The sequence below is a fragment of the Mustela putorius genome, unplaced genomic scaffold (assembly GCF_011764305.1).
Source record: "Mustela putorius furo isolate JIRA1106 unplaced genomic scaffold, ASM1176430v1.1 tig00003834_pilon_pilon_pilon, whole genome shotgun sequence".
Classification (NCBI taxonomy): domain Eukaryota; kingdom Metazoa; phylum Chordata; class Mammalia; order Carnivora; family Mustelidae; genus Mustela; species Mustela putorius.
In genome coordinates, this window is record NW_025421987.1 from 110135392 (window position 1) to 110147662 (window position 12271).

The 12271-nt window shown below is 41.3% G+C and overlaps 1 protein-coding gene across 7 annotated transcripts in view; it reads right to left on the reverse strand.

The window, feature by feature from the left end:
• ATP2C1 (ATPase secretory pathway Ca2+ transporting 1) overlaps positions 1-12271 on the reverse strand; it is a 182851-nt gene that overhangs the window by 146185 nt on the left and 24395 nt on the right. The window contains exons 1-2 of one of the 7 annotated variants that reach the window (XM_045088919.1): positions 3553-3640; positions 2539-2719 (exon numbers count right to left, since the gene is read on the reverse strand). The exons of 3 other annotated variants lie outside the window; for them this stretch is intronic. In XM_045088919.1, coding sequence (XP_044944854.1) covers positions 2539-2544 — 6 coding nt within the window. In that variant the 5' untranslated portion in view covers positions 2545-2719; positions 3553-3640. 3 more of the 7 variants (XM_045088917.1, XM_045088918.1, XM_045088920.1) reach the window with 3 other exon arrangements.

Consider the following 12271-nt stretch of genomic DNA (forward strand, 5'->3'; position numbering starts at 1 on the left):
TGGTTATGCATCTGCCTTTGGCTCAGGTCATGATCTCAGAGTCCTGGGATCTAGTTCCCTGCCTGGCAAGGAGTCTGATACTCCCTCTCTCTCTGCCCCCACCCCGTGCTCCTTTTCTTTTTCTCGCTCTCAAATAAAATGTTAAAAAAAAAAAAATCCTCATATGGTAGGCTCTACCAATACCCTTATTTTATAGATGAAAAAGCTGAAGCAAAAAAAGCCAAATTATGCTAAGTGGGGATCTGGCATTCAAATCAGGTTGCCAGGCTTCACAGCACGTGATCTTAAACTCCTTCCTCTCTCCCTAGCTTCTGATTTCACCCTCTTTACTATGTAGACTAAGTATCAGCAATCCCAATTTATAGATGATGAAACAACAAAAACTAAGAAAGGTGAAGTTAACCACTGAACACAGATTTGAACTATGCTGATTCACTTACATCAAGGTTTTTTTACAGTACAGTAAATGTATTTTGTTCTCCTTACAATTTTCTCAACATTTCTTCTCTAGCTTACTTTCTTGTAAGAATACAGTATATAATGCATATACAAAGGATGTGTTGACTTTATTATCAATTATTGTATAGCTTCCAGTCAACAGGAAGCTATTAGTAGTTCTGGGGGAGTCAAAATTTATAGTACATTTTCAAATGGGAGAGGTGGTACCCCTAAACTCCACATTGTTCAAGAGTCAACTGTAATTTGCTTCTAGTCACAAAACTGTCAGTGGTTAAGGCATGGTTTGAATCCATTGTTTTTCCACACTCCCAAGATATTAATATATCATGTCAAAGGGGAATCCAACTATAAAAAGAAAAGCAATAATATCCTATGTATTTCAGGATAGTCCACTGAAAATTCTAGGTTATATGTAAATGCTTCTTAAAGCTGTTTAAATATGAGAAAAGAAAAAATGTTATGGTAATGAGAAACTGACAAAAAAGGCCTCTAGATTATTACAGGCAGAAAACCCCTGCAAGCTATTGAGAACTGTATATTACTAGGAGGCCAAATAATACAAACTCAGTCAGACATAAGCATGCAACATGCTCCCATCTCAACATCACTCCCTCTCATGTCAAGAGACAATATGAGAGTCAGCTTTATTCGTCATGCTCCTTTTTCTTAGAGATCAAGAAACAAAAGCAACCTCTAAGAATACACCTAGACTACTCTCTCAAATCTGGCAACACTTTGAAAGCATAAGTTATTGATGTTATTTAAGATACAACTACCAAGAAACAATTATATGAATGCATTTAATATTCTTTGTCTCTTGTGAAGAAAGGATTTGTCTTTCTGAAATCTGTAAACCAAGACAAAGAAGAGAAAGCCTCAGAAAAGTGATTTTTCCTTAATACCAGACAAAAACATTACTGCTTTTAAATGCTGTTTCTAAAAACCCAATTAGGTGGTATAACTCCTCTGCAGTTACATACTTAAGTATTTCAGAAAATGCCTTCCACCAATTATCCATCTAGAGTAAAACTGAGCAATATAATCATGCCTCTTGTATTTTTTACATACCCCAGGGTCTCAGGCTTGCAAAACAAGTTATGCATATAAGAAACATCTATCCTAAAACTACCAGTTCTACTTAGGACAACTCAGCTTACTTTCTCAAAAAACGGAAAAACAAGTGAGAAAGCAACCCATAAACCCCATTCCAGCTCCTCTGTACCACTTACAGATTTTAAAAACCAAAAGATACAAGAAGACAAATTGTAATTTTTAAGTATCTTTCATAGCATCTTGCAGACGGAGGGGAGGGGATTATCACACACAAGTCAGAAGTCAGTCCACAGAATAAATGTGGCTGTTTCAGGAGAGAAAATAATATTGAGTTGTTCAACCCTTTTGGAAAATAACCAGTGCTGTGTAATGAAAAACATTAAATATTTTAATGAGACCAAAGGAATCAAGTGACATGTGAACGATAATTTAGTGGTCCAAAGTATACAGTGGACAAACGAGTTCCACTGTCAACCTCCTAAATGATGTTTTGAAATACGGAAGAACTTTAAGCAAGGAAATCACCTCATAACATTCTGTTAAATTCTACGTTATTTTTTCTGAACAGAAAAACCAATGTGCATTAATAAAAAAAATTTTCCTTTCTTATAAACTAATCCGGTCACATACCATCATCAAGGCTTGACATGCAAATATACAGAGATGCAGTCCATCCCCTTTCCTCTCCATTTCCACTTCCCCACGAGTGATTCCTTTCAAATAGCTATTTAAACAAGCACAGATGCTATCTGAAATGAAAACTTCCCTTCCATTCCCTAAGCTAAAGACAGCGGCGGCTTTCACCGAAAAGCAGAATAAAGCTCAGTAGCCCACAGTACCTTAATTTCCGAAATTCCCTGTGTTACCAAAATAAAAGCTAATACCCGAAGAAAGCAATTCTTTGTATACTTCGCAAAGGAAAAAAATAAATCAGGAAAATAAAAAGGTGGAAAAAGAAAGGCAACTTAAAAGCAAACCACCACACCCTCAACTCCGCGTTGCAACCCGTCTACCAGGGGCCTTTACCTTCATTTTCCATCGAAACTGCACTTGGGTTGATGGCTACAAGTCTTTAGTGTCAGCCGCGCCACACTGGGAATAGAGAGGAGAGGAGGACAAGGAAGAGAAGCCCCCGGAATCCCAGGCTGTCACCCCCTCTCCCGGCCACACGTCCCACGGCTGCTCCCACCACCCCTAGCAGCAGCATCTGCAAGAGAAACCGGGAGAAGCGGCGCTGACGACAGAGAGGGCAAGGAGGGGGACCCCCGCCCCGCCACCACGTCGGGAGCCCCCAGATCGCCTGCCCACCCCGTCAGCCACCCGCAACGCCCCCAGCTCAAGCCGGCGGGGCGGCGCCCTAGAGACACCCCCAAGCCGGGGTATCCTCGGGACACTCCCTCCCTCAGGACCTGGAAGTTTCTGGAAATTAGGGGCAATAAGTAACACCGGTGCCCTCCCAAAACCCCAGACCCCCTTCCTCCGGGCTGCGGGGGACTCACCCGCGAGGCTCGCGGGAGCGCCCCGCGTGCCTGGGGCGAAGAGGAGTGGCTCGCCGAGCGGCGGCGCCAGGCAGGAGCCTGCTCCCGGCGTGAGAAGGAGCGAACCGGAGGGCGCTCAGGGAGGGGAAGGGAGAGGAGGTGTGGGGACCCGTCACGGTCGGCCCGGCCGACTCCGCGCGGCAGCGCAGGTCTGCCCCGCCTCCGCCTCCTACGCTCAGCCCCTCCCCGCCGCCCCCCGCCCCAGCACGCCTCGCACTCCCGGGCCCGCCGCGGACCGAGCTTTGTCGCTACTACTTCCGCTGTGAGGAGAGCGCGCGCACGCGCACTCGCAGGCACAGGCGCAGACGGCGGAAATGAAGCGAAGGCCGGGCCACCCGCCCGGAAAAGGCTCTGGTTGGGTGAGGAGCAGTCCCGTAGGAGGGCACGCCGGGCCAGAGCCCCGCTCCGGCCCTACCTTCCCTGCAGAGGTTCCTCGCAGATCCCCGGGGACGGTGCCCGCCCGTTTCTACGCACCCACTGGGCGCGAGGGTCAGAGACCCACCCGCTTCCCAGCCCCGGCCACGCATTCTCAAGAGGCAGCCGCGGGGACGGGCCAAGCGGGCAGGTACGATCATGCTCCCGGTCCCAGAGGTATTTGCGCGCCCTCAACAAAGGCGACATGGGAAGCCCCTCCCGTCGGGGTGGCCGTCACAATCTCGGCAGGCGACGCGAGGACTTCCGAGGGAAGGGGCGAACGCAGAGGGACTCTGGTGTTCTCACTGGGACTTCCACCCTCACTTGCAGACCCTTATCCCGGCTGCTTTGCGCTGACTGCGAGAGCAGGTAAATCGCGGGCGACTTCCCAGCGTTCTGTCCCTCTAAGGGATCCGCTAAAGTGCCTGTGTGTAACGAGAAGGCAAGGATCAGCCACGGAGCTCGAGGAGGACTCAGCCTTTTCAAGTGTGTGGAACCTAAAAGGTTGGAACAACTAGAAACAGCGTCCAGAGGCGGAAGCCGAAGAACGGGAATTCCCTCCTGACACTGGCTGTCTTTTGCCATTTGAACCTTTCACTTACTCAGCATCTCACCCAGACCCCCCAATAAGTGACCTTTTTTTTTAAGATTTTATTTATTCATTTGACAGAGATCACAAGTAGGCGGAGAGGCAGGCAGAGAGAGAGGAGGAAGCAGGCTCCCTGCCGAGCAGAGAGCCCGATCCGGGCTCGATCCCAGGATCCTGGGATCATGACCTGAGCTGAAGGCAGAGGCTTTAACCCACTGAGCCACCCAGGCGCCCCCAATAAGTGACTTTTTTATGGACAGTTGATGTTAGTTAAGCTTTGGTAAGCCTGGAACAGGAGACTAAACCGAAGTCCTCTCGCACCTAAGCCCACTAGAGGGCAGGGCTACACCTGCTGAGTTCGACCGCGCCCGCCACAAAGAACTGTAAAGACCGCAGGAGTCCTCCCTTGTGTGCTAGAGGTATTTTTCTCCATCAACACCTACTCTCATTAAAAAGCTTGCCCTCTATCTCAGGTTCTGTAACACTTCCGGATATGTTCTCTGACCACTGGTTCAACGTCAAAATAAACAAATGCACTGGGTTACCTGTCTTCCCTATTTAATCTCATGGAACTAGTCTAGGACCAAAAGTTTTGGACAGCTTTCTATCTTTACTTTTCAGTTAAGATACATTGAGATTTTATTCAACGACGTCACTTTTAAGTTCCAAAACAAAACATAAAAATCAGAGTGAACTAGTTTGTAGTCTCAGAGTTACTATCTATCACACCCCTTTGGCTTACAGGTTTAGGGACTTTTGCCCAGCCAGTGGTGTTACAAACCTCATTTGTAAAACAATGTGCTATCTCTTGCTCAATGTTGTAATCAATTTGTAATGATTATTAGTTACTATACTTATTGGACCTGGACACCACAGCATCGTATTAAAAACACAAGCACCTAAGTAGAAAATGTAAATGTAGACATTATTTGATATTAATATATGATCTTACAAAATAGAGGACAATTTCCCTATACAATTTGATACTGGATTGCTTTAATTAGCTCAGACATTTTTTCCTTTTTTTATTATTAACATATAATTTATTACTTGTTTCAGGGGTACAGGTCTGTTGATTACACAACACACAAGTGCTCACCTCAACACATGCCCTCCCCAAGTCCATCACCCAGCCACCCCACCCCCCCAAGCTCAGACATTTTTCTAAACATAAGAATTAACTGCTGTGCAGTGAAATACAATACCCCAGCATTAACAGAATAACTCCTTAACTCCCCCGAGGATATAGCACCGCATGGCTTAAACCTAAAGTAGCTTACCCTGGAATTTTACTTTTTGGTTGCCTAAACTGTGAAAGCCATTGTTTCTATTACTAAGGCAAATAAGAAACTGGATAAAACCAGCTTTGTCCAGATGAATTGTTAAATTCTGCCTGCATTCTTAATCCACCATCAGTCCTCTCACAAATTCCTAGGCTGGGGAGCTGCAAACACCCTTTAAGGATAGTTGGTTCAGCCGCTCAGCTGATCCTTCAGCCTTATCAACACTTCTCCACAGAGTGATCCTCTTCTGTGTCTGAACACCTCTTCTACGAAGCTAACCAACATCATCAGTAGCACCAGTTTTGACTTCCTATGTAAATGAAAGGTAGCATAGCATTCACTGTTCAAGCCAGAGCAGTGGAGACTGCTTGAGCCATAAGTTTCAGAAATCCTCTTCCTTAAAAAAAAAAAGAAAGAGAAAAAAGCAATCCTCTTTCCTCTTTCAGCATTCTCCTCTGACCAGCTAACCTTCCATGAGACTTTGATATAGCAATCTCCACCTCCTCATCTTGGGGGAAGGGGACTAAAATACGTCATATACATCCATGTGTATATACATTCATCTATACATATACATACATATATATTACAATATTTTAGATACAGATGTATGCATAATAACCAGCCTTTCCCTCAAAAGATTGTTTTGAGGATCTGATAAAGTGAAGACAGGTTGTAAATTATAGGAACTCTGAAAGTATAAGCTTATACAGAGAAATAAGCAAAACAGAGCATTAGCTAGCATTCTAGAATGAGATTAATTAGATTGGGACGCCTGGGTGGCTCAGTTGGTTAAGCAGCTGCCTTCGGCTCAGGTCATGATCCCAGCGTCCTGGGATCGAGTCCCACATCGGGCTCCTTGCTTGGCAGGGAGCCTGCTTCTGCCTCTGCCTGCCTCTCTGTCTGCCTGTGCTTGCTCGCTCTCTCTCCATCACTGACAAATAAATAAATAAATAATCTTAAAAAAAAAAAAAAAAAAAAAAAAGAGATTAATTAGATTAATGGCAATGAAATCTATTAGGTTCAAGTTCCCTCTGTCTTCTTTTTTACAAATCAGTGCTCTAAAAATCTACTCATTTGGTTCTGAATATTTAACCTACAAAATTTACTAAATATATCTGATGCCAAAGGTGTTCCACATATGAGCAATAAAGGGGAATTTGTCAGGTACCTCTGCTTAGGGGAAATCTACACATAGGGAAGATTGAGGAAGATAGTCATGGTGTTATAATTTTATTTATACTGCACCTTATTACACAAAGGATGTGAGGCATCTTTTTTTTTGATAACAAATTTGATAGCTGGCATTTTTATAAACCTAAATGATGAAGAAATATGTGGTCCTTTAGGATTTAAAAATTAACCCAGAAAAGGTTATTTTTAAATCTTTCCTTAATATTTTATTGTAAAGGCTATTTTAACCTTGTTTTATGTACCAACGGTTAATAGTTAAGGAGTTTTACCTAGCTGTTAGGAAAAAAGTTGTCATTTTTTTAAGGTAAATATTTTAAAAGCATATAAAGACACAATGCTTTATTATTATAAGCTAACCTGCTCAAACAGAACAACAGAAGTATTTTTCATCCTGTGAGAGAAAGGACATGCTAAGAGTCAAGTCCGGGGAAATACAGTCTTCCTATAAAAAGCGTCCTATTCAATCAATATCTAACAACCACCTGCCAGAATTGTCGTAAATGTGCTTGGTTCTCTGTCTTAGCAGTGCTGGAAGAGTAAAAATAAGAAAGAAGAAAGAAGAATAAAAATCAAACGAGTTCAAAAATGATGTAGCTGTGTTTTGGTTGGCTTTACTAGCACAGAGATACCAAAACTTTACAAATATTTTATCAGCCCACAAAATTGCATAACTTCTACACGTGCTAGCATTTCCTTGCTGAAACTGAGCAGAAGAAACTAAGGATTTTAAAGAGTGCTTTTTTTAATTTTTAAAGTTTATATATGACTCAGTTCCCCCATTCATCAAATTCTGAGCCTGTGGTGATATTTGGGATCTTTAATATGTACTATCAATCTAATGGATTAGATGTGAAGGGTAGGCGGGAGCACAAATAAGAATAAGAGGGGCGCCTGGGTGGCTCAGTGGGTTAAAGCCTCTGCTTTCGGCTCAGGTCATGATCCCAGGGTCCTGGGATCAAGCCCCGCATCGGGCTCTCTGCTCGGCGGGGAGCCTGCTTCCTCCTCTCTCTCTGTCTGCCTCTCTGCCTACTTGTGATCTCTGTCTGTCAAATAAATAAATAAATCTTTAAAAAAAAAAAAAAAAAAAAAAAAACAAATAAGAATAAGAAAGGGAAAGAGGAGAGCAATTCAGTGGCTCATTTGGTTGTCTGCCTTTGACTCAGGTAATGATCCCAGCGTCCTGAGATGGAGCCCCACATAGGTCTCCCTGCTCAGTGGGGAGCCTGCTTCTCCCTCTGCCTCTGCCTGCTCCCTCTGCTTGTGATCCCTCTCTCTCATTTACTCTCTTTCTCAAATAAATAAAATCTTTTTTAAAAAAGGGGGGGGAGCAAAGTGAGTATATGTCCCATATCCAGAAGTCATCTCTGGACTTCATTGTTTTCATGGAAAATAGACATACAATATTCTGTATTACATACATGCCAAGATTTATCTTGAGGTAAAAATGTACACATTTAAAAGATATTCTGTCTAGTTTCCAAGCTGGCATAATTATCTCTGGCCCAAAAACATTTGTCTGTAGTAAATATCTAATAAAGACGTACTGAATAAATGGGCAATCTGGAAAATGATCATTATAAATACATATATGTTGTTGAATGAATAAACATAACCCCACCTTTTTATTTTTTTCTACATCTACTTTCCTGTAAAGCAAAGAATTAAGGGATTTTCTAAGGTTTAAAATTGAACTTAAATCTCCAAACCACAAAGGGGTTAACTAGTACAACTTGGTCTGAACAAGAATAAGTCCTAACCATTGTAGGAAGTATTAAAAATTGAGAACTGCTCAAAGCCGATGAAATTTCACACCCAGATTTTGAACCCAGGTAACCATTTGAAATTAAAAGATAATGATGTTGAGGTGGCTGCTTCCATGCACCAAGGAAATTTCAGCTGAGATTGTGCTTTGGGATTTGATGGCATGCATATCAATGGCTGACAAAGTCAAAAGCACTATAGTTTCCTGCAGTCTTTGGTTATTACCTTAAGTATCCAGGAATCCACTCTTGGACAAGACAGCTTGGAAACTAGGTATAAGCAACAGGCCTTAGAATAGCCAACTACATTAAGTTGCCACTGGCCAGCATTTTCTCCTTATTTTGTAAGTTTTACAGATAGTTTGGTCATAAATTAGTTGAAACTATCAGACAGATTCCATATTATATCTGCTGGTCCCTTGCTGCGTTGAAGTAATAGCCTAGGCACCCTCCCTCCATTTAAATCCTTCCTCAATTTCACATCAGAAACATTTTCAATCTCTGTTTACTGTGTTGCACAATGGGGGCTGAGAGAGCTTTGAGAAAGGTTGCATTTCCTCAGACTGCCAAAATGGTACATTTTGCACTTTAAAGTTTTCTACCCCATTATTTTCTAGAAGTCTTTATTTTTTGCAAAGCTTGCATCTTTGCCTGAACTTGTCCCAAGTCCTTCCAGGCGCCCTGCAGAAATCATCTCTCTCCACTGCGCTTCCTATTGTGAGAACAAATGGGGAAAAAGGCACAAAAATGCCATTATGATAATAAATTAGAGAGGGAGATCAACAGCACAGAAATTGCCCCAGGTTTTATGAGGATTCTGAAGGTTAGCCCTGGATGGTCATGCAAACAGACCATATTCCTATTGAGCACACTACACAAAATAGGAACCCACACCAAAGAGATGGTTCATAAAACAGCTTACAGAGAAAGGAGAAATGCAATTTGGCAAGATGGTTTGCAAGCAGATGATAGAGAAGGAGAATTACAAATTGGCAGAAAGGAGTTCTGGCAACACAAGCAAATTGTTAAATCTTCAAGTTAGAAAATTCATCACTACAAATAATCTGATGGGAAATTGGATTAGCAGCATTTTGTATACTTTCAGACAAATTTATTTTTGCTTTCTGGGTTTTAAAAGGCAAGGTGTATGTAGCCTATTTCAGAAGTTATTAAAAATAACTTAATATTGCTGAATATTCTATATTTGGAGGATCAAGAAAATGGGGATTCTGGATAGTAAGGGAATAAAGCTTTCTACAGGCCAGGAACAAATAAGCTCAAGTGCAAATTTGGGGCTTGAACTGGCCCAAGCAGTCCCTAGTTCAAACAGTTGAATGCAGAACTATTTACTAAGAAACCGCTACCTCAACCATAGGAATCCTGGTGTTCAAAGTGAGCAGTGTCCCTCTCTAGAATACTGAACAGAAGCTGACAGACTGAAAATGCCATCAGGCCCTAGGAGGAGAGCAAAAGGAACTCTCTGTTATATTCCAAATGATAAAGTACATCTTGTAATGAATCTTATCAGTGATCCTCAAACATCCATTCCCCTCCAGGATCATTAGACTAAATTAGTGTTTCTCAAAGTGTGGCCCCCACTACCAGCAGCAGCAGCATCACTTGGGAACTCATCAGCAATGCAAATTCTCAGATCCCACTCAGACCTACTGAGTCAGAAATTCTGGGTGGTTGGACTCAGCAATCTGTGATTTAACAAGCTTTCCCCATAATTTTGAATGTTTGGAAGTGCTGCAGCCACCTTATTACCCCACCTACCCCTCTTTCTCCACAAAAATCCAACACCAAGGATGGCAAAGTAGTGATCAGAGGAGGCCAAGTCCTTTAACACATAATTAAGCTAACAAATGAACCGGTCCTAGAGCCTGTCCTACCACAAGACTTCCTTTAATATAAGATAATAAACAAATTGTATTTTCTGTTACTTGCAGCTGGAAACATCCTAACTGATAGAGACTTAAGTGAGAAAAAGTAGTTTGCTTTAGATAAATGGGTTAATGTATTAGTTGGTTGGTACTTTGGCTGCTCTGATAAAACTTAAAAGAGTTCAAAATACTGTGACATATCCAAGTGATAGAATGTTAGAATACTTTAGGTACTAAAGGCAATGTTAATCAATGGGAAGTTACAGAGTAAGGTCTAAGTAAAAAAAAGAACTGAACAGGGGAGTATTGTCTGTTTTTTTAGGTTAGGTGATTTCCATATTAGCATATAAAGTAAAAAACTGGCTTTTAATTTCAGAAACTCCTTTGACCAATTTTACCTATTACTACTCAGTAGTATTTCTTTTAAAGATTTTATTTATTTGACAGAGATCACAAGTAGGCAGAGAGGCAGGCAGAGAGAGAGGGGGAAGCAGCCTCCCCACCCAGCAGAGAGCCCGATGCGGGGCTCCATCCCAGGACCCTGAGATCATGATCTGAACCAAAGGCAGAGGCTTAACCCTCTGAGCCACCCAGGCGCCCCAGTAGTATTTTTTTAATCTTTTTTTTTTAAAGATTGATTGATTGATTGATTGATTTGACAGAGAAAGAGAGAGAGATAGCAAAAGAAGGAACACAAGCAGGGGGAAGTGGGAGAGGGAGAAACAGGCTTCCCGTGGATCAGGGAGCCCAGTGAGAGGCTTGATCCCAGGACCTAGGATCATGACCTAATCTGAAGGCAGACACTTAACAACTGAGCCACCCAGGCATCCCTAATCAGGAGCATTTTTAAATTATGTTATTCTACACATTATTTTGAAAACTAGTTAGATTTTAGAATTTTTACTTTCTAAATAAAAATCTAAATAAAAAACTTCTAGTTGTGTGCCCTAGACCAGACTTTTTCTTGTTTAATTCTTTTTTCTTGTTTACTCAGCTAATGACTACTTAGTGATAATTCTACTGTGAAATTGCTAAAATAAAGTTTTCCACAGTCATTTTTTCCAACAAACTTGAGGTTTGCACATCAACTTGCATCTATTTTCTGACTTAGAGTAGTTAAAAAGCTATGACATTAAGAAAAAAAAACTAAACATATTCTTCCCCTATTTTAAATGATCAAATTGCTCATTTTAACCCTAAAAAGCACTTGGAAAGGTAAATATTGTATGCTTGATTAAAGGATTTGTTTTACTTTTAGGGAAATGAAAATCAATTTCACTGAACAGCTAACAAAACACATTTGTTTAGGGTTTTTCAGTTGACATAACACTTCCATGTACATAATTAAATTTAATCCTCACAACCCTGTGAGGTAAGCAGACTACATCTTGTTGATTGCTTTTTATAGCTAACAAGGCTAGGACTCACACAGGTGAAGCTCTTTGAACAAGAATTTCTCACTATTCAGCATCAAAGCCAGGAGTCCAATATCCATCTTGGCTCCTATTTCCTTAAAGCTACCTCTGTGACCTATTAGAGAATATGTGAGAAGCTGCCCTGTTTACTGGATTACCTTTTACAATTTATCATTCTGTTTTATTACATCTTTCAACTCAATAGGGCACCCTGAAACCTTTATGGCCATTAATTCCTGAGCCTAGCATATCTGCCCCATAGCTCACTCGATGATATTTAAGAATGGTATTAATTAGTAAGGACTTGATTTTATGACATCCTTGGTCATTGTCTACATCTCTTCACTTGTTCTTGCTTAACCTTTGGACATTGGGGAAATCATGCTCCAAGCAGAAGCTATTCTAGAATCCCTTGGGTTTATCTTCTCAGAGTAGAAATTAGTGCTAAAATGGAAGGGTAATCCTAATAGTAAATAATTACAGACAGGCATTTTAGAGAGATTATTCAATAGGTAATTGAGATGTGTTCATTAACATGCTTTATTGAAAAATCAACAAAATACATATTAAACACATGTCCTAAGGATCTAAAGACCACTGAACAAGTTTAGGAATATTGATTTTATTCTAAGTGGTAAATTTTTCTTTCTTCTGATCTTATAATTATATTTGCATATTAACCA